General features: G+C 41.1%; 1 protein-coding gene across 2 annotated transcripts in view; it reads left to right on the plus strand.

Annotated features, from left to right (window-relative positions):
* The window catches only part of FAT2 (FAT atypical cadherin 2), an 84461-nt gene extending 63500 nt beyond the window's left edge, over positions 1 to 20961 (plus strand). The window contains exons 14-23 of one of the 2 annotated variants that reach the window (XM_078385627.1): positions 1173 to 1387; positions 1785 to 1922; positions 2677 to 2820; positions 3293 to 3490; positions 4952 to 5762; positions 6966 to 7111; positions 13066 to 13507; positions 15130 to 15286; positions 16671 to 17257; positions 19798 to 20961. In XM_078385627.1, the coding sequence (XP_078241753.1) occupies positions 1173 to 1387; positions 1785 to 1922; positions 2677 to 2820; positions 3293 to 3490; positions 4952 to 5762; positions 6966 to 7111; positions 13066 to 13507; positions 15130 to 15286; positions 16671 to 17257; positions 19798 to 20318 (3359 nt within the window). In that variant the 3' untranslated portion in view covers positions 20319 to 20961. The remainder of the gene's footprint in view (positions 1 to 1172; positions 1388 to 1784; positions 1923 to 2676; positions 2821 to 3292; positions 3491 to 4951; positions 5763 to 6965; positions 7112 to 13065; positions 13508 to 15129; positions 15287 to 16670; positions 17258 to 19797) is intronic. The other variant, XM_078385628.1, reaches the window with a different exon arrangement.
* The last annotated feature ends 1545 nt before the right edge of the window (positions 20962 to 22506 follow it).

Here is a 22506-nt window from a genome sequence, read left to right on the forward strand (position 1 = left end):
GAGGTCCAGCAAATTCAAGAGAGTTCAGTTCAGTTCCTGGAGTAGGTCATCCACCATGATGATTGGAGCAGTTTCTGTCCCACAGCCAGATCTGAAGCCAGACTGAAATGAATCTAAATAATCTGTTTTATCTGGGAATCCTTGGATTTGAGAAGCTAGCACATGCTTCAGTGCCTTGCCCAGAGATGAGACTGGTAACTATCCAATATCATGGGATTCAAGGAGCAATTTTTCAGTTGTAGTCTTACTATTTCTTACTTTAAGTATGCTGTGATCCTGCCCTGCTTCAAGGAGGTATTCACCACTTCTCTTACCAACTCAGCCATTCCCTCTTTGGCTGCTTTTATAAGCAGAAAGGGCAAAGATCCAACATATATGTAGTAGCTCTCACCTCTCCAAGGGTCCTGTCCACCTCAGGCTGCAGGAACTGAAACTTATTCTTTAACACAGGACAAGCAGGGGCCAAATTTACATCGATAGGAGCTGTGTCAACTACTGCTTTCAAGGTGGAGTGGATCTGCAGAGTGATCTTCTCACTGCAGAGTGTTCTTCACAGTGGGCTCTTGAGTGGGCTGAATTCTCTTCATATGAGCCAGCATGTAATGGGCCTTTGACAACTTGAGATAATTTCACTGGGCAGCTCTTTGCAGATGTCATGATGGCAGATGAGCCATCTACCACTGCCATGGAGTAGGCCTTCTTATAGACTCTAGCCAGTGTTTGGTCATATTCACTCTTAAGTGAATTCATTCTTTTTCACCATTGTCACACTGGTCTCTGTCATTTCACCACTACTTGTTTCATCACCACCAGTTCCCTAGTGAACCAAGAGGCCAGTTTGGCTCCTCTCTATGGGAGGGACTCTTAGGAGTGGTTGTGTCAATGGCACTGGCCAATTCCAGAGGTCAACCAGGACTTCAGTAGGATTGCCTTTTGAGGGAGCAGGAAGCTCCTAAAGAGTCAGCAGGAAACCATTTCGATCCATCAGCCTCCTGGGGTACACCATCTTAATAGAGCCCCCAGTAAGTCTAGACCCATCCAGGTAGTGATCTGTCTATGACAATTAAACAATAGAGACGACCTCTGCATGCTGTCTCCAGGCCTCCAAAATCATACAGTATATATCCCATGTTTAGGAAATTCCTTATTGTTTTGTCTCTGTCTCTATACAGGCATCCTGTATGTTAATGGAAGTCTGGACTTTGAAGTTAACCATGAATATTATTTATCTGTTGAGGGCATACGGAAAGGCTCGACTTCTCTCAGTGACATAACCATGGTAGTGATCAATATCACAGATGTAAATGATCATGCACCAGTGTTCAGCCAAGACCTTTATATTGCTGATATCCGTGAGGATGCTGCCATTGGTGAAATGGTGCTCAGAGTAAGTTGGAACAAGACATTTCATTATTGCTTACTCAGCCATAGGGAGAACTTTATTACAATTGTGTATTCCAGTGGCTTCTGTGAAAGTCAATGCATTGGGCATTATGTATGCTTACAATCAAACAATTAGCCCTTGCCTTTGGTGGTAAAGCCCTCTTAGAGTTGCTGTAAATTGCTTCCACCTTGACAGCACAAAACACACACAGCAAAATGTGGTGCTGCAGCTAATTTTGAGTTGCAACTTCATAAGATTGTATTACTTTCTTTTAAAAATCCTTTCCTGCAACTTTTTGTTTTAAGCTCTACTTATTCTAGTATGACGAGCCACACAACAGTTGATCATTTCCTATGAAAGCATACTTGTAATTATAATCCAGGTCTTTTTCTTTCAATAGGTCTTTGCTGATGACAAAGATGGGATGATGAACAACCAGATTATCTATTCAATTGTGGCTGGGAATCCACTGGGCCATTTTATCATTGACCCCAAAGCAGGAGAGATACATACTGCCAAGTATTTGGACAGGGAGGAGGTGAGTGGTAGGACCTGAGAATGAAACTCTTTTGGGGGTTGAGACTGAAAAATGAAATATTTTAGTCACATATTTACAAAGGAGGAAAGGAAATGTCCACAATTATGAGAGACATTGATGGTGTCCATCAGCCCCAACAATCATAGTTCATTTAAAAGAGCCACTTGCCATTCATGGAACTTAGAAATCACCCAAAGTATCAACACTACTTTAAAGAAGCAGCAAGAACTACATTATCAATGGAATGACAGTAGAATTCAGTGATTAGCATATGGACTTGCTCATGAACGTATTTGTAGTTCCTGAGTTTGATGAATAAAACTCCTTTCTGTTTACCTTCTGTGAATTATGGTATTCACTTATATAAAAGAGGAATGATGCAATATTCCTAATCTAGCCTCCTCTAAACTTTATCTCATTTGATTTATTAGATATAGACATAAATAACTGCCAAGAAATAAAGCACTTTGTTAACCTGTCTCTCTGCTATTGGTCCTTCTGAAACTCCTAGCATCCCCTTGTAACAAGAAAAATTCTAATTGGAATAGAGGCCCAGTAATCAAGAGACTCATACCAATGACTCACAGCTGCATAGCCATCAGGAACTTAAAAGTGATCAGTGTCACAAGTCCAGTGAAATAACAGAAACTAAGAATGAAAAGGCTGTGATTGAAACTTCACTTCATCCTTACTATTTTGGTTAATAGTTGTTGGAAGAACCCAGCCTTCTCAGTGCAAATGTCATGTTTTCTAGGTATCCAGCTATTCTCTGCAAGTCCGAGCAACAGACAATGGACAGACAGCTCTTTCCAGTGACACCGCTGTACTCATTCGTGTATCTGATGTCAACGATAATCCACCAAGGTTCTTTCAGCTCAATTATAGTGTGGCAGTTCAGGTAAAGTAATAGTTCAGAGGCACCAGTCTTACTTAGTTACACTTTTTCAGAGATAACCTACTTACTGGGTTACCTAGTGTCTAAAAGACTACAAAAGCTTAGAAGGAGTGACACAATGATCTGCTGAAATCAGAGACTGCCTAAGTTAACTTATATTGCATTCACAAATGTCAAAAACAAGGCAACATCCACATCTGGTCAATAGATTTATCATTAAAAAAGCAGACGTTTCAACTAAAGGTTGATCATACAGGTAGGCAAGGGGAAAATATTCTTTATGGAAGCCAGGAGGTTTTACTACATCTGCTTCATCCAAACATGCATATCTTTGACACTTTAGTTTTTGAGATCGTCTTTATGGATAAAGCCATATATCTTTGCCCATTTTACCTCAGTTATCCTGTCCTCTAACCCAAAGTAGCTGTTCTGCTTCTACCTGCCTCTCTCGAATTTTGTTTTTAAAACATTTCAGGAGAACTCTCCAGTTGGCACCAGTGTCCTAGAGCTGATCATGAGTGATAGGGACTCACCAAGGAATGGACCGCCATATTCTTTCCAGATCACTGAAGGAAATGAAGGAAAGGCATTTCAGATCAACCAGGATGGAGTGCTGGTGACCTCGATCATCCTGAACAGAAGAACAAAAGAACAATACCTTCTCCAAGTCCAGGTAGGTCTGTTTTAGGGGAAAAATTTACCTTACATGATAGAACTCTGATTGGATCTTCCAGCATTTTGTTTTTGATGCCATGTAGGCTTGGGTGTGGAGGTTGCTGTCTTATTACAGCAGTAGCTCCAGGGAGAGTGTGTCTTACTTCTGGGTTGTTTGCCCTATCGAAATCAAAACTGTCAGATCTTATTTGTCCACATAAGCCAAAACACAAGCTTGGAGTGAGGATATTGATTGCAAAATCGTGTGTTGGATAGGGTTAAAATCTCTCAAAGTGCAACTGTTCTGACAAAATTTGCAGATCTTCTACAGCTTTGTTTTAAAGGCAGGCAGGTAGAGCCAATCACATACCTTCTCTGTAGCAAATTATTTGGCAGTTATTTTTCAGACATACCTATGTAGTCCGGTACAGTAATAATAGTATCTAAGGGAATTAGATGCAGTCCCTTGGTATGCTAAAGGTGCATGTGAAGACAAGTAAATCTTATGTAAATATTTTTTTTTCTGTTTAAATATTTCCTGTTTAAATTGGTAGCTTGGCTTGGTGATGAAAGAAAGGTGAACATCAAGCAGATTATTAAAACTCAGAGTCATCTAATGAGGTTGAATGATGATAAATTCAGGAGAGAAAAAGCTTCTTCTTACAGTGAATTATCTGCAGCTGCCAAATGTGGTGATGACCATGAGTAATGGTTTTAGATTAGGCATCCTTCAGTCTCGAGAGACTATGGTAATGTGCTCTGTATGGAGGACTTGGAACAGCATCTAGTGTGGCTGAGGAGGCCAATTCAAGAGTGACAATCTCTTCTACACTGAAGACAAATACAATCTGTCCCTGGTCCAGCTCCCTGATTTTGCTGGTTTCGGGACTGCCTCTTTGCCTCGGTCTGCTGGACAAGTGTCTCTTCAAATTGGGAGAGGCCATAATGCACCGCCTGCCTCCAGGTTGAATACTCAGATCACAATGTTTCCCTTCTGTTGAGGTCCATTCCTGAGGCCTTCATATCCCACTTGAGTAATGGTTAAATGGCTTTAAAAGGGATTGGACAAATATATGGAGAAAGCATCTGCCAGAGGCTCCCAGTCAATTAGAGTCAGCGGCAGGATGATGCCAAATAGTAAGTTTGTATAAACCTCTGCTTTTTCCAAGGCTCAAAGCAAAATAGAATTCAGAGGGTGAGTAAAAAAATAGGGAAAAATTGGGTGGTAGTTCACACCTCATAGCAACATCCTGTATCTTTCAGTTCTGGGCACTCTGTGGTAGCTTTTTAATGTATAGATTTATAAGTGCAGGTTCAGTGGAAACATGCTGTTTGGAGAAGAATGCAAATGTTGAGCTCATCAGAAAAAGCATAGGTTTCCAGTGGATTCAGAAAGAGAAGGAAGAAGCCTGCAAGAAACACGATGAGTGCAAGTGCTAATGCTAAGTTGTGATGGTTTGCTTCATTTTCCTGGTCACAGGTCACAGATAGTGGTATCCCTCCTCTGTCTTCATCTTCATTTGTAAGCATCCAGGTGACACAGCAGAGCAGATACCCTCCTTCTGTACTTCCACTAGAGATTCTAATCACAACTAATGAAAGAGCTTTCCGAGGAGGCGTTCTTGGGAAAATTCATGCTACAGACCGAGACCCCCATGACACTTTGCAATACACCTTGGCATCAGAAGCACCAGAAAAGAGACACTTCTCAGTGGGAGCTACAGATGGGAAGATCATTGCTGGTGATGGACTCCCACATGGCCACTACACTCTGAATGTAACTGTCAGTGATGGGACATTTGGAGCTACAACTAATGTTCATATCCACGTGTGGTCCTTCAGCCAGGAGGCTTTGGATAAGGCTGTGGTGCTACATTTCCACCATCTTACCCCTGAGGAATTCATTGGGGATCATTGGCGCAACCTCCAAAGGTTTCTGGGAAGCATCCTAGATACCCAGCGGCATAACATTCACATGGCTAGTTTGCAACCGTCTGCTGCTTCTGATGGGGTGGACCTTCTGCTAGCAATTGGAGAACCTCGCCATGCATTCTATAAGCCCAATTACATTGTGGGCAGGATTTCTCAGTCAACCGAAGAGATGGATCAGCGAGTAGGGCTGCAGGTGAAGAAGGTGACTCATGTCCCATGTCAAGAGGCAGACTGTACCACTCAGCGTGCTTGCAGAGAGACAATTCAGCTCGACCCAGGCATGGTGTTCACCTACAGTACTGCTCGACTCAGTGTTCTTACTCCTCGGCATAATTTGGAACAGATATGTTCGTGCAATGGTAAGAAAGACTTTTTATTAACCCCCTCCTGCTTACCTTCGTGAAAATATTCCAAGATTTCCTATCAATCTCCTTCACCTTGTGGTAGATGTTTTGGCTTGGTTTTGTAAATATTGATGGCTTTTTCTTCATGTTGCCTGCAGTGTGTATGTTCTTGTATGTAATAATGACAAGAACACCCTTAACCAGGACTCGAATTAGGCCCACAAGAAAAAGCATTTATCTCCAAAAACTCAGGGAATAGTTAGGTTAATTTTAAAGACACATCTAAACCTAGTCATCTAAACCTAGTTTACTGATGATTATGTCACCAGAAATTCAATAGCATCCAGTGTGAGCTCCCATCCCTTTGAAAATCTACCTTGTCTACCTAGCTTTATCTTCTCCTCTATCCCACCCTACACTCGTTCCATCTCCTACACACCCATTTTCCTGGGTTGTTGCTCCTGGAAGGGAGATCTCTTTGTCTTCTGTCTCTGACCCTTGTTCTGCTGTGGTTTTCCCAGTGCTGCTGGGAAATGTTGGATTCCTGTCCCAACTGGAGAGAAAAAAGGATGGGCCAAGCACTGTAAACCATCCACATTTGAGATAGGAAAAATTAATCTTGGCAACAAATTCCCTCCCTGCCCTTCTGTAGTGTGGTTTTGAGGGACCTCTTGGGAGTAATGCAGGAAAGTCACCTATTTGTATGGAGCTGCATGGGAACCTTTATACTGTAGGGAAAAATGATGGTATGCTTTGGTTTAGTGAATACAAAGACTGAGCTATTAATCAAGAAGTTCCTGGTTCAAGTATTTTCTTTGCTGTGAAATCATGGGTTGACTTTATACAAGGCAATCTTTTATCAGTATTTAGAGACAGGGGTATTCGAATACAAATACCCCCGCACAGGTGGACATAATGAGGGTCCATTCCTTAGAGGGTTCTTCTAAAATGGGGGTGGGAAGCTTATAGTCTTTCAGCTACTCTTCATCCCTGACTGTTCACCATGTTGTTTGGGGCTGATTGGAGTTGGAATCAAATGAATGGCCTCTATAAAACTGTAAGTTGCCCACTACTCCTGTATTGGCTGGATGTGGATCACTTTGAAAATTGTGCATTGGGTTTGCTGCAAAAAAAAAAAAAAAGGATAACATGGGAGGAACATTGGATGCTTCTTTGGCTCTGTTTCTTGAGCATAGCTTCTTTTGCTTGCCTTTCCAGGCACAGCTCTGAGGTTCAGTGGACACAGCTATGTATGGTACCACCACCAAGGCAAGAGGGACTGGCAGATGCAGTTTCACTTGCAAACCCACCAGCTCCATGCCATCCTGATGACTACCAATGGAAGCAATAGTGCCATTCTGCAGGTAAGAATCTTGTTTCATTACAACCAGCCACACTTCCCATTAATCATTTCTTTACACATGAAAACCACCACTAAAGGAAAACAAGCAGAATACCTTCACCTTCATAAAATATGAAGTGTGTACATGTCTACAGATGTATACTGTGCTAAAAGCAATAACTACACCAATCCTAGTTTCCGTGTCTACCAAAATGAGCAAGCTTCTGTCCTCTTGGCTCACCAGAAAAGAGCATTCATTCATCCTAGAGACCTGCTCTTCTGGTCTCTCAACAGCCCTCTGTGTCTTTCAAGAGGATAAGTGCATGAATAAGTTGTTTGAACAGATTGTGAAACTGACGTGCCTGAATAAACATGACCTTCACACTTTGGGCCAGAATAATGTGATGTGGGTGATCTATAATTAATCTCCCTCTCTGTTTCTTTTCAAAGCCTTCTGATTTCATAAACAGAATCAGACTGGAGCCAGCTCCTGTACTTTGGGCCAAAGATATGGAAATATTTCTGAACTAGGAAAAAAAGTTCATTTTTTAAAAAGGTGCAAACTAACATATTGAAGCAACAGAAAACACATGATAGTGGCAAAATCAATTGCCTTGACATTGTGAAAGCTAAAGGGAGAGGAGAAGATGCTTAGATTTATGAAAAGTCATCTTTTTCTAAAAGCGTCCATGTCTTCATTAAAGATCTATTTTTCTTTAAACATCCATGAAAACAATGTCATAATCAAAGCACAACAAATCACATAGAAGACAAGAGTGCTTCTTTATATGGAACAAACATGCTAGGGAAGGAGTTTAGAGGATAATGACATTGCATCATGTGACTTATAATTGCAGTTAGACCTGCGATCTGTGCAGATGACACAGTAATGGTAGAGAAATGTGGTTAGAACCATCAGTCCTGGTCTTCAGGAAATCTTAGCTTAGCTGTGCAACAGGATAGGAGAGGTTGATAAAAGTGAAGTGGGAGAGTGCATGTAGTGTTCATGTTAAATGATCTACCACACCCTCTGGATGGTAATGCAAGTAGAAGCAGGGACATAGAATTTTACAGCTGAGACGTTGGTGGTTTGGCCGATACAACAGAAATTTAGCACATTCCTACCTTGAATGCAAGCCTATTTCTGTATTTCCTGCCAGAGGCAGCTCTTGGTGGGGAAGTGGGAAAGGTGGCTCATCCCAAAATTCCAGGTGGATGATCTTCCACCTTGGTTATGAGCCTTCTATGGCTTCAGCATGAGTGGACTTTTCCCCCCTCCTCCTTCCCAAGAAGGAAGAAACACTCCTGTTCTACGGACTGCTTTGTGCCTGTGTTATGTTCCCAGGCAGAAGAAGCTAAGGAAGCATTGTCCAACTTTGGCTCATGTGCCAGCAGTGCCCCTTCCTGGGAAGATCTGCGCTGCCAATGGTAACCCGTGCCTTAGTTGCCTCAAGACTTGATTATTGAGATGCACTTTATCTTCAAACGGTCTCCAAAACCTTCATCTGGCACAAAATGCTGCAGCAATTATGCTAATGGGCACTTGCCTGAGAGTGTATATTATACCTGTCTTGCACAACCATTGCAATGGTTGCCAATTAGCTTCTAGGCACAAAGTATTATAACTATCTTTAAACTCCAAAACATCTTAGGATGGAGATTTAAAAGCCAGTCACTCACATTGTCCTCGAGAGTCTCTTCCCCATGCCCTTGTTAGTTGATGCAAGGCAAATTGGGACAGGATGAGGCAAAGGGTTTCCTCTCCTCTATATTCATGTTTCAACCTCAGAACACTCTATGTAGAAAAGTCTGCTGATCTACATCTCTTACTGCTTTTCATCACTTGCCCACAACACCAGCCTACTGTGGGATAAGGTCTTCTACAGGCTGTTGTTATAGTTGCTTCTAATTACTAGCTATATTTGTCCCTGTTTTACTGGTTTTCAATTTTTATTTTTCTTGATGTTATTGTTCCTATTCATTGTTGTTGATGATTGATTTTTGTTATTTTATTCATTTTGAGTAGTTATATATCACTCTCTGTGAAGCAGAAGAATGTGAAAAAATTGTCCAAATAAATAAATAAATAAATAAATAAATAAATAAATAAACAAATAAACAAACAAACAAACGCACGCACGCACGCACGCACGCACGCACGCACGCACACACACACATACATACATACATACATACATAAAGCACAATGTGCAAAGGAAGGTCAAATCACAGCTCAAAATAAATGCAGCCTGTGTCATAGGTGCCAGTGAAGTTCTACCTTTCCCTTTCTGCCTACTGTTCACCTGGTATATTGGTTTCAACTTCAGTTTCCTACACCACATTCAGTGAAAAATAACATGCTGTAACAGGCATGTGGTTGGAGATGCTCCTTTTGTTTTGAGGACACATGAGGAGAAAAGACATTCTTAGGATTGCCTTCTCCCTATCCAGTAGTAAAGATTGCTGGATTAAGACAAACCACTGAGCTCATTAAAACTACTCAGGTAGGCTGATAACAGTTCTCAATCACTTTGCATATGTTGTTTATTCTCTGATTATCCTGTAGATGTTTATACAGTAAGTCTGTATGAAAAAAAATTCTCCATTGTTGCTGCTTCTGCTTGTTTGCTTTGCTCACCTGCCATATTTCATCTTATATCTCATCTTATATTTTTGACTGGAATTCTCAAAGTTGCTCAGTTCTGATCAAAGGTGGCTCACAACCACAGCAGCCAACTGTACCACAACATTTGGGAATGAAATATCCACTCTGACCTGGTCCACAGTCTTCCCCTGGTTTAGACCAAAACCAGTGGAGGACTGTGGACCAAAACAGAATGGATATTTCAGTCCTGCATATACTAACAGCTAGTATATGAAATACGAACAGCTTTTCATCCTGAAGGCAATGAAACATTCCTGTTAGCATGGCGGCAAATGAATTAGAGAAATGTTTGGCACTTTGGGAAATGCAACACTAAAGGCTTTCAAAATTCTGCATCTGGGAGGAAGGATTAAAGTATCTGACCTGGGATCAATTCAGTAGTTCAATATATTTTTAACTAACTCCTTATATAATTGTTTACATTATTCATTTACAGTACTATGTACCTGAGTATTTTATATATTCTAGTAAGACAGCTTTTATATACAGTATTTACTTTAAGTACGTTTCTTACCTGCTCTCCCCATGAAGAGCTCAAGACAGCATCCATGACTCTCCTTATATCCCCAGAACAACTGTGTGAAGTACATTAGGTCAAAAGAGATTGGCTGGGCAAAGGTCACCAAATAAATTCTGCGGCTCAATTGAGATTTGGATCTGGATTTCTTAAGTCCTCATCCGGCACTATAATCGTTACACCGCTATACCTTACTGTCTCTTTTAATTTATTATTTGTCAAATGGATGTAATTGTTTTTTGTTTTGTTCTTTTTTTTAAATACCACCCAAAAATAAAGTATATAGATAAGAAAATCAGAGAACTCGTGTTCTGAAACATCACCAGCTAGTTACCTTGTGTGTCTGAATTTTGAACCCAACACTTACCCACGTTCAAGAAATCCAATGTCTTTGAAATTTAACTAATGCCCACCTGCTCCATCCCAGTCTAGGAGCGAATTCTGCTGAGGCCTTAAATGATGAACTGAGGACTTGAACTGGGGTCCTTATCTTACCCACTAACTTCTGTGTCAAGGGGAATATCTTTCATTTCCTTAAAGAAGACTGCAGGAAACATGACTTAAACCCAGAAAATCCCAGTTAAGAGTGTGCAGAGGTCAAATCCATTGATCCTTAGAACCGATATTTGGAAAATGTGGTGGGGTCAAGCAGTAAAATTTTATCATAAATGTCTTTTCGAGATCAACATATATGATTTAACATCCCGATGTGAATGTTGACAGATTAGGAAGAGAGAGGAGAGCAAGTCAAGCTCAAACATGTAAACCTCTAGGTTTATGTTTCTCTTGATGAGTTTCATCACTCAAGCCTTCTTGCTAGAAGCAAGAACATCTTAACCTGAGATCATCTCCTTTTGGCTGTACTTTTGGAATCTATACAGAATCCAGAAGGGTAGTACACATCTCCTACTCCCTTGGCAACACAGGAGGAACATTGCCCTCCAGGCTTCGTTTTCTTTTCTTTTCTTTACTTGCTGGGCTCTCATTGATTTTTGTGCAGTGTGATGTAGAAATGAGAGTCTGTAAAGTTGTTAATGTCAAGATTTTCAGTATTTGTTTCCCTATTGTTATACATAGTTCTCTTTGTTGCATAGGATAAGTGATAATATGATTATTAAAAAATAAAAAAAACTTGATTTCCCGAAATCTAGCTAGTGAGTAAAGGAAGTACATTTAAACTTGAATATGATTTCCTTGCTGTCTGTGTTTGAGATTGATTAATCTATTAAAATGTTCATTTAAATAATCCAATAAATCAGTCCCATTGATTTTAATGGGGAAATTATGCCTTCACATTGAAATCAATACCATTTAACAGTTCTTAACTTTGGCTAAATCATGTCACTGCTGTTTTTGTTCTTGTTTTCCTTTTACCTCTTGTAACATAGTTAGCAACTGGCATATCATGTACAGCAGATTTTATTACAACTGTCCAGTAAACAACAGACAGACATGCACAGTCTCTCACATGTATTCGCATACGCACACACACACTGGTTATACTATTTTATGATTTATTCATTTGTAGGCTACTCTTCTTAGCACATTTTAAAAAAGAAAACTATAATGATCTGTAAATAATAGAATAATTTTATTCTACAGAAAATAAAATAGATAATAGAGCAGGTATTAAACTCATAACTGTTGTAGTTAAACGATTTATAAAAATACCTTGACTGCCGCAATGCACTCTACGTGGGGCTAACCTTTAGTTGGTGCAGCATAGAGCACCCAGGTAGCTAACTGGAACAGATTAACATGATTGTGTGACCCCAGTACTGAAAAATCTTGCCACTTGTGTTTGGCGGAGAAGGGAGGGGATGTTTTGCATTTCTTTTTAATTGTTGCAAACCAATACAGCATATCAGTAATGTTTTGAAAGGGCTTTTGAAGAAAAAAACCCTTTCAAAGTGTTGCCAATGTGTTAGAAACAATTAAAAAGATATGCAAAAATTCCTCTCCCTTGCCCTCCAAAGGCAAGCTTCAAGGAAGCTTTTCATTTCAGAAGATGGTTAAGTGGCTTCAGTAAAGGAACAGCCAGCTAGTTTTTTTTTTTTTCATTCTTCTGGGAAAGGAAATGAATCACCCCAGTGCAAGAGCAGACGAATCTCTGTGTACTAGCACCCTTCGTGTCAAATGGATTACAGTTCAGTAAGCAGGACTGGGTCAAGACATCTTGGCATCTGAGGAGATTCATCCAAACAGTACATCATGTTGCTGAAAAATATTTTACTTACATGAATATTTGAGAAAGTGGAATAAACCAATTTAAATAAATTATAGCAAAGCGTCATATAGGAAAAGTCAGATGATTCTTTAAGCTAAAGCTGTGGAACACAAATGCACAGATGATCTGGAAGCAGACTTAATTGCATTGAAGCTTAATTGACTTCATTGTGAAAAATGTGTCTTGATTGAGGTCCCATCATACTTAACAGCCAGACTCCTTTTGGTCACATGCAGTGTTAAGCAGGCAATTGAGCTTGCTGGTGGTGTGCTGCCATACTCTCATCTTCCTCAGGTCAAAAAACAGACACATGGCAGATGCACAATTGCATTTATGCATGCTGTGGGTTTTTTTTTAATAGGATTTTGTCCAGCTTCATTATAATCTTGTTATGCCTCACTTCTGCTTTGTTGATTCCAGTACACTCAACATTTCTGTTTCAACAAATATTTAAAAACAAGATTATTTACATAGCCAGTGTGGGGAAAAGCAGACCCTTCTTTAAGAGGAAGGCAGGATAGAAGGAAGGACTTTTTAAAAGCATTGTCTCTTGGATTTCTTTTGCAGCTCGTTAATGGAGTTCCTCACCTCGGGTACAGATGTCGGAGTGGTTTCATTGGGAACCTTTCATCCAATCGCTTTGTGAGTGACAGAGCCTGGCACTCAGTCCTTCTGGAAGTAAGAAGATATTCCACCCACTTGCTTGTTGATGGCTTGGGAAATGCCTCTCTGCAGCTGCCAGAGGCCTGCGGTGTTTCTCATTCTAGAAGAGATCTGCTCATTGGGGGACTTGTGCAACATCACCAGACCCAGAGGGTCACACATGGGTTTAGAGGTTGCCTGGATGCCATTAAAGTGGATGGAAGAGACCTAGTGGTTCTGCCAAAGGAGAAGAGGCCCAGAGGGGTCGTCGAAGAGGCAGGCATTAGGCAGTGCTGCCCTCACACAGGCGTCTGTAGCAGCAACCCTTGCCTTAATGATGGGTTGTGCACAGAGATGCAAAATGGTGGTAAGTACTATGTTTGTAGCAGTTGCTGAAATGCAGAATGGAAATGGGGAGAGAGGAGTGATAAAGAAATTGACTGGCATCAAATTGTCAGGAGTAGAGCAACTTTTAGGGAAATGATGGGAATTTTTCTAGTCTCCTTGTAAAACATGCTCTACTAGTTAAACATTGGCTCAGTTAGGATAGTGAATTATGAAGCCAGAAATTAGTCTGGAACTTGCACACATCTCCATCATCACTCTGTTCTTTCCCTCATGACTCAAAGTGCAGGTTCCAGACTAATTTCTGGCTTCATAAATCACTCTCTTTCCTGGTGTTCTCTTGTGTATTTTGTATGCACATATAGGATACAAGGTAGGATTCAACAGTGGTACAGAAATGTTACTGCTCAAATTACAGTAGGGCTGGAAAATAATTGACTGTTGTTCCCTGCCCTCAGTGTTTGGTGCTAAGCTAGGAGCCAAAGTTACAAAGTAAAGGAATAAACAAAGAAAAAAGAACTGGTCTGTTTTATTATACATGCAGTGTGGTTTTTTTTTACTATTGTTGAAATGTAGCCTTCCCATTCCCCTCTTATTTTGTGTTTTGTTAGTGTTGGGAAGAATAATTTTTGCATTTACTACATTCATGGTACCAAGCAGCAGTGAAGAGTCTGTCTGTCTGTATCTGTCTGTCTGGTGTGGACTAGGACTCAAGAACAGGGTTTGAATCTCCGCTTGCCCATGGAAACTCACTGGGGGAGTGGAATTGGTAAAACCATGCCTTAAATATCTCGCCTTGAATATCTCTTGAAAGCCCTATTAGGATCACTATAAGTCCATTCCGATATAACAGCACAGAACCCTCCCTCCCTCCCTAATATTTATACTCCATCCTTCTTTGGGCTTTAAAGACTTTGGAGTTGTCACTTTATATCATTATAGCAATCCTGCAAAGTAAGGTTGGGCTAAGATATGACAAGCCTGTGTTCATCTAATCAGATTTTTGATTAAAGTCATATCTGAACCAGACCTACTTGGCATACATTTAACAGTCAAAGAATGTTGAATTGATAATTGTTGTTTGTTTTTGCAGAGTGTTAAAGGAATCTTGCCTTGAATCTTGCCTGGCTAAGATACTTCCTAAAATTCTCCGATTCTAGAGATATATATTTGTAAAGTGTAAGGCCTCAAGGGACCAGTCTACTTTGCAACCTCCACTGTACTTTGCAGTGTGGATTATTGAGCTGTCAGGATTCTAGAGAGCAGTGCCTTAAGTGGGGGCACATGGCCTGTAGTTAGAAGAGAGCTACTGAATTTCACTTAGAGAAGCATCTCTGGGAGCAAGTGTTTTTCAGTGTTATATTTAATTAGTATACATGCTGTTCAGAGTGTCCTTGGACATAACAACCTATTAAATAAATAAATAAATAAATAAATAAATAAATAAATAAATAAATAAAGAAAGAAAGAAAGAAAGAAAGAAAGAAAGAAAATAAATAAATAAATAAATAGATAAATAAATAAATAGATAAAAGTAATACAAAGCAACATCATCTGAAATGTATTCTGATTTCTCATGAGACTGACATCTCTTTTAAAACCAGTTTTGCTCCTGCTGCTCTCCCCCCCCCCCCCCCCAATTAGGTTATTCCTGCATCTGCCCCATCCAGTTTTCTGGTGATCACTGTGAAGTGACTGACAGCCTTTGTGAAAGCAAACCCTGTTTACATGGAGGGACGTGCACCTTCTCCAAGAAAGGAGGCTACACTTGCCACTGCCCAGAGCGATACTGGGGAGAAAGGTAAGAAGGCCCATTAAGTTCCATCCCACTCATACCGATGGTGATGGGATGCACGTGAATAAGAGACTGGATCCACAAGTCCTGGCGGTAGCTCTAACATGTCAACTAATAAAGCATGTGTCTTCTTTTCATTGTGTGGGCTAAATCTATTACCATGTTCTTAACTGAGAATGCCTTGCGTGTGCTTACATTTGAAGCTCATATGTGTGAGTGTGTGCTTTTTTTAAAAAGAAAGCTGAGTAAGAAGAGCCATGATAGAGGTCTATAAAAGTATACATCGTAGGGTGAAAGTAGGTAGGGATAAGTTTGTCGTCCCTCTCTCACAGTACTAGAGTCCTGAGTCTTCCCCTGAAACCAAGTGCTGGGTGATCTTGGGTAAATAAAAGAGGGAACTTTTTCACGACATGAATAGTTAAACTGTGTAATTCACTGCTAGAGGATGTAGTGATGGCTGCCAACTTGGAAGTCTTGAATAGAGAACTAGATAAGTACATGGAGAATAGTGGTGTCAGTGGCTACTAGGTCAGAAAGGCTATTTATTGCCTCCAGCATCAGAGACAGTATGCAACTGTATAACCACTGCTGGGAGATGCAAGAAGAGGGTACAGTTGCTCTTATGAACTGCTGGAAAGCTTTCCAAAGAATGATGGTCTAGATAGGTCTCTGATCTTACCCAGCAGGGTTCTTCTTACATTCTTATGAGAACAATAATGAGAATGGAGGTCAATATTACATTAACTATTCTTGCTGTTCTGCTGTTAGGAAACTACACAATTGGTCACCAGGTGGTGCTGCTGCATCAGCACCATAGCTTCTTGTGTATATATACCTTTGGGGATATCCAAAGGTATATATACCTTGGGTTGGGTTTTCCCAGTTTTATGCTTTCTAAAAATATATATATTAACTATTTGCATGTTAATAACAATGACTATTGAATACAAAATGACCATAATAAAACTAAAGCAATGTTTATGGTACGGGGAAAATATTTTTAAAATATAGCAATTTGTGGCATATTATTAAAATACCCTGTAGTATCTTTTAAAAAACAAGAATAGCTGTGTTTTTAAAACTCCACTTTTTCATATCACTTCCTTGTATTCTTTTGAATCTTATCTTCTGAATAAGATCCCACACCTTAAGTTCACCTACTTTTAGTTGTGACTCTCCTATAAAAAGCAATGTTACTATAAGGTAAATGTGTATAAGTACTACAAGGTAATGCGTCATTTGGTTCAATGAGACTTTGACACACCTAAATTCAGCTAGATTAAACCCAGAAGGTTCAGTAATCTGGCCATATGAAAGCAGTGGTTGTTTCACAAACAGCCTCTAGGGTGTCATACTGTCTACTTATGTCTTCTATCACTCTCTTCCACAGATGTGAAAAAGTTGCTGAGAAGTGCTTAGAAAACCCATGCTTGAATTCTGGCCGTTGTGTGAAATCTGATGGGTCCGTTCACTGCATATGCACAGGCGACTTCCAGGGGGCATTCTGTATGCATAAAATTTTGACTCCCAATATTAGTCCATCTAACTGGATCTTTGCACCAGGGGATATTGCAAAAATTTCTGCTGGGGTGATCGGTGTAATCACCTTGGTGGCTGTGTGTATAGCGATCTGCATAGTGTACCGTCACAAAGCTAAGGCTCACAAACCAGTGGCCAAAGAAGACCCAGACCTACTCTCCAAAAGTGAATTCTCCAAAAGCGTTGGGGTTGGCACTCAAGGTCTTCCTCCCATTGAACTCAACATCCTTGGGAACGTTCCCCACAATCATCTCAATGTAGTAGACCCAGGCAAGCCTACTGGTGCTTCAGAGTTTGTTATTTTCAACACAAGCAATGTTCAGAAACAGCGGGGTGCCATTGTGTGCAGTGTGGCTCCCAATCTCCCCACTGCTGTGCCCACATCTAATTTGGACAATGGATCTATCATCAAGAGCAACTGGACTGGAGAAAAGATGGGTTTGTGTTATTTTTCTTTCTTTCTTTCTCCTTTCCCTGTGTAACACTGGGTTATCTTGGGAAATGTTATTTTTTTCATACAGAAAACTGCATAGCTATTCATGTGTTATAGGGCATGTCTCATAAGACTAGAGTTATGTATTGAAGCTGAATAGTACAACATTCAGAACAGATCAAAAGAGGCAAATCTATTAACGCTTCATTGAACTGTGAAGAAGTGGAGAGGGCCACCAGCATGGCCATGCTCAAAGGAATTTGAGTATCCACTGTAGGAAAAAGAGTATTGGTCTACATGGCTTTTGTTCTGATCCGTCAGGGCTCTTCTGATATCCTCAACTCCTTGTATGCTTATCCAGGCAGGTTTTATTAACAGTAGCTTTGTTACAGCATTCAAAGCATAATATGTTGTTATTGTGGGACTATTATTTCCCTCCCCAACCCCATTTAGAGCATCATTCTACTAGTCTGAAGTACATGTAGGCATCCTGAGTCTCTATATGACATGGTAACATTATATAAATAATGATCACGCCATTATAAGCAACTATGCCATTTTGAAAAATTTGTTTTTCAGGGCGGCAAAAATATATTTATAATTATTTGCTAGCTATGTCTTCCCCTCCTCTCACAGTGGTTTTCTTATCTTCTCAGTGGAAAAGATTGTAAGATGTGTCTGTGACATCACAGCAGATGCATTATCCCCAAGCCATCACATAAATGCTGGTGTTTGTCCTGACTGTGCTAGTCTGTCATTTTTTAGTGTCTGTGAAGATCCTGCAAGCCTGAATAAAGTCAGTGCTGAGAGGAGCAGACAAATACCTTAGACCTTCTTGTCTCTTAAGAAAAGCATGTGCAAGTATTTGTCTCTTCCTACTTCCCAGTTCCATTCTGTTCTCCATAGTCCTCAGCCAGGATCCTGTTCAGTCAAAATGAAGTGTAATGCAAGCCTTCTTAAGGCACTTAGCTGTTCTCAGTTGGGGGGGGGGAGAACCACTTGTGCAATACTGACATCCCTGCAAGTAATAAGGTCCCCCATTACTCTTTTATTTGAACTGTGTAGGAAGAAAACAGGACATGGTAGCGCTGCGGGTTAAACCGCAGAAGCCTCTCTGCTGCAGGTCAGAAGACCAGCAGTCGTAAGATCAAATCCATGCGACGGAATGAGCTCCCATCGCTTGTCCCAGCTCCTGCCAACCTAGCAGTTTGAAAGCATGTAAATGCGAGTAGATAAATAGGTACCACCACGGTGGGAAGGTAACAGCGTTCCGTGTCTAGTCGCTCTGGCCACATGACCACGGAAACTGTCTACGGACAAACGGCTCTATGGTTTGGGGATGGGGATGAGCACTGCACCCTAGAGTCGGACACGACTAGACTAAATTTCAAGGGGAACCTTTACCTAGGAAGAAAAAACAATACATATCCTGGTACTCAGATCCACACACATGCACACTCGTATGATCAGGAATGTGCAAGGGCAGGCGTGGAGATACAGTGTGACCTCCACCATACCCCTGTGCCTGACTCTTCTAACCTTTCTGTGGGAAGCCTACAGTGGGGAGCTTCACACATTTCTGTAGGCTTCCTACATAAGTTTAAATCCTGATCATGCAGAATTCTAAATTTCCCAAGATTACGTGAATGCCATACATTCTCCACTGTGTCAGGAGGTGGGGGTATCACAGAGATGCCACAGAAGGGGCATAAATAGCAAGTAGATCCCTGTTTTCCCTTTTACAATTTTTAATCTTCTGGACCTAATAATGACTGCCTAGATATGGTTGCAGGGATTACCAGATACAGTGGTGCCTCGCAAGACAAATTTAATTCATTCCGCGGTTAACGTTGTGAAAAATTCATCTTGCGAAATGCGTTTTCTCATAGGAATGCATTTAAATCTAATTAATGTGTTCCTATGGGCAAAAAAGTCAGAACAAAGTAAAAGTTGGTTTACAAAGGGTTTATTAAGTGCTCTTTAAAGCCATACATATTGTGCAGATGATTTTAAAAATTCAATTAAAAAAACCTTTTAAACATCACAGAAAAACATTTAAAAATAGCAAACATAAGGCAGGAACAAAAAACGGAAAACATTCGTCTTGCGAAGCACGGCCACAGGAACATTCGTCTTGCGAGTCATCAACCCCATTGCCAAAACCATTTGTCTTGCACGTTTTTTGTCCTGCGAGGCATTTCTCTTGCGAGGCACCACTGTATCTAGCTAGGTTAATTAAGAGTTTGCCTGATTCCATACGCAGCCTTTTAGACAACCTTTAACAGAGATTAATCACCATTGTCCCTTCAGGGTGTACAAGATGTTTCAAAACATACTCCCTGACCTGCAATAGTAAGTCACAGCTAGAGCAGGCCCTTTGAATCAATGGAACATGCATAGGTGTTGATTCACCAAATTACTACCAATTCCATGGGCCTGCTCTAGTAGTGACTTACCACTGGATTTCATCCGATAAGATAATAGTTATGGTATTGGGAGATGCCCTCTCTTGAAATATATTAATCCACATCTGATTTTATTTCAGTGTATCCAGCAGAGACAACTTACTGGCCACCGAGGTACCAGCCAACAGATATGCAGGACTACCATCAGTATGAAGTCATTGAAGGCTCTCTTCCACCTTCTCCACACCGTGAGGCTCCTCCGTCCTTGGATTCGGATCCAGCTGGCCTTTATGGGGGCTTTCCTTTCCCCCTTGACCAGAGTAACAAGCGGGCCCCTATCCCGCCCCGTTATAGCAACCAGAATCTGGAAGACTTCTTGCCCCCTGGTTCTGCTGACCTGTCTGATTCCCAGTGTCAGAATGAATACACTGCTATTAGCTATTACCCTTCCCAGCTGGTAGAAAATGAGAGTCCACCATTCCATCCAGACAGTGGGTATAAGAAAGTAAGTATGCGGCTTAGTGTGGCCCAACCCTCTTATGCAGACTGCGAGGTGAGGCCTACCTCCAACGTCAGAACTCAGCCAGTACTGCCTCCTAATTACGAGGGCTCTGACATGGTGGAGAGTGACTACGGGAGCTGTGAAGAGGTGATGTTTTAATAGAACTCTTGCTTGAAATCAGAAGTTACTGTCCATACCAAATTTGAATTGCATGAAGTGAAAGGAGGGGCAACTTTGAACATCCCTTTCTTTGAGTCTGTAGCTTCCTGTTGTATTCTTAACAGCTGGCATCTCTGCACACACTGTTACTGGAAACTAGCACTGGTGCTTCTACATTTGTGTTGGATTAGGTTCCAGATGAATCTTCTTGCTGCTCTCAGTTGGACTGCTCCAAGAAAGCACAGAGAGGACCCTTCAGGAAATGTAAAAGAACTTTCATTGACTGCTGTCTAATGGCAGCTTTTTTTTTAAAGCAAAAGTGATTGTTTTATAGGCAGAGAGTGCATTACTATCTCCCTGTCCTTTGCACAGCCCTATTAACCAACCAGTACCACACTAAAAGAGGTAGCACTTGTAACCAACAGCAGGCAATTGTGGTTGTCAGTTGCCAACTCAGTAGCAATCATGACTGAATGGATTACCGTATTTGCCAGCGTATAAGGCGACTGGGCGTACAAGACGACCCTCCCCAACATTTCCACTCAAAATGTAGAGTTTGTTATATACTTGCTGTATAAGACTACCCCCTCTTCCGCATGCATGATTCTGCTTTGGCTGCATCATGGGGAGAGTTTGTTTTGCCGCTTTTGACTCCTTTCGCTGGGAGAGAGCGAGGGTTTGCTGGAAGAAGGACAACATTGGTGCCAAACAGCTGACTGTCGGGAACCAGCAGATCGGTGGCAGCCATATTGGAGAGGCGGCAGCCATTTTGAGAGGCAGCAGCCATGTGGTCATCTCAAAATGGCTGCGGCCTCTCTGCTGGTTCCCAACAGTCAGCTGTTCAGCGCTAAAGTCAAGCTGTTCCCAGGCTACCAAGGAGATGCGGGCTAGGCCTACTCGGTCTTACTACCAGGTAAGTGACTTCACTGGGAGAGAGGGAGGGTTTGCTGGAAGTGCACCCGGAGTATAAGACAACCCCCCGTTGGAGGCATGTTTTTCAGGGCCAAAAAGTCATCTTGTACGCCGGCAAATATGGTACTTAGGCTGCAACTACATGGTCAAATACTGCGGGATTTGCTCCACTTATAAAATTGGTGAATTTGAAGTATTTGTTTTATGGACCACATGAGGCTACGGCTGATTGCATTCGGTCCAGCCCTTTTTGCTCCCAAAAGTGGCTTTTCCCCCTCTACTATTGGGAGGCTTCTCTGTTGTCAAGCCTGAATGATTTGAATGGGCTTTTCCCTATGGGGTTAGTTGATACGTTCTTCTAAAGACAGAGGAGAGAATGTTTGTAGGGGGTGTTTCACTGACATAGGCATTTGTAGTCTGATGTTCAGGACCGGGGGGGCACATTCTTTCCCCAATCATCCTCCAAATTTTTCATTTTTCTTTTAAAAATGTTTCATATACTATATAAGATTAGCACTAGATCACCCTTTCACCTTTTCACTGGGTCATTGTTATTATTTTCCATATTTATGTTCCTTAAAAATGATCAGCAGAGGCAGGATCAGAGGAAAGAAGGAAAAAAGGGCTGTGGAATGCATCTAGTATGAACAGTGAACTCCCAAATTAATCCACAGCCCTTATGTGAACACTGACTGTGATTTCAAATGCAATACAGTCTGAGAATCAAATCACAGCAACGTCAAATTGATCTGATTACATTTGAAATCACAGTCAGTGTTCACACAGGGGCTGTGGGTTGATTCAGGAGTTCATCATTCATACTGGATGTGATAGGCTCTGGTTCGGCTTTCCAGTGTAGTTGCATCCTTACTGTAAATGACAACCAGACTTCTACTGTATTAGTGGTGTCTTTAGTTTCAAGATGAATGGTTCCTATTGGGACAAAAATTGCCAAAGTGGATTTGGATAGATATGGAAAAATAGAGACAGGATACTATGCAGCTCTGTGTCTCCTGCTCCTTTCATATGTTGTCAGAATTATTCAGTCTTTGGCCTGTTGTCCTCCAGATCTTTGAACAAAAAGGGCCAGAGGGAGGCAAAACAAAGAGATATGTGACCTCCTCTTATGTCACAAATGGGTACAGGTCACTAACAGTGAATAGCAGTGAACAGTAATGAGTGCAAAAGGTAGATTACAGAAAAACATGAAAGGTGCTGTGCCCACTTTGGGCCACAAGCATTGCCTGTTATCTCTAAAAGCAAACTTTATGTTAAG

Source organism: Pogona vitticeps, chromosome 2 (assembly GCF_051106095.1).
Source record: "Pogona vitticeps strain Pit_001003342236 chromosome 2, PviZW2.1, whole genome shotgun sequence".
Classification (NCBI taxonomy): Eukaryota; Metazoa; Chordata; class Lepidosauria; order Squamata; family Agamidae; genus Pogona; species Pogona vitticeps.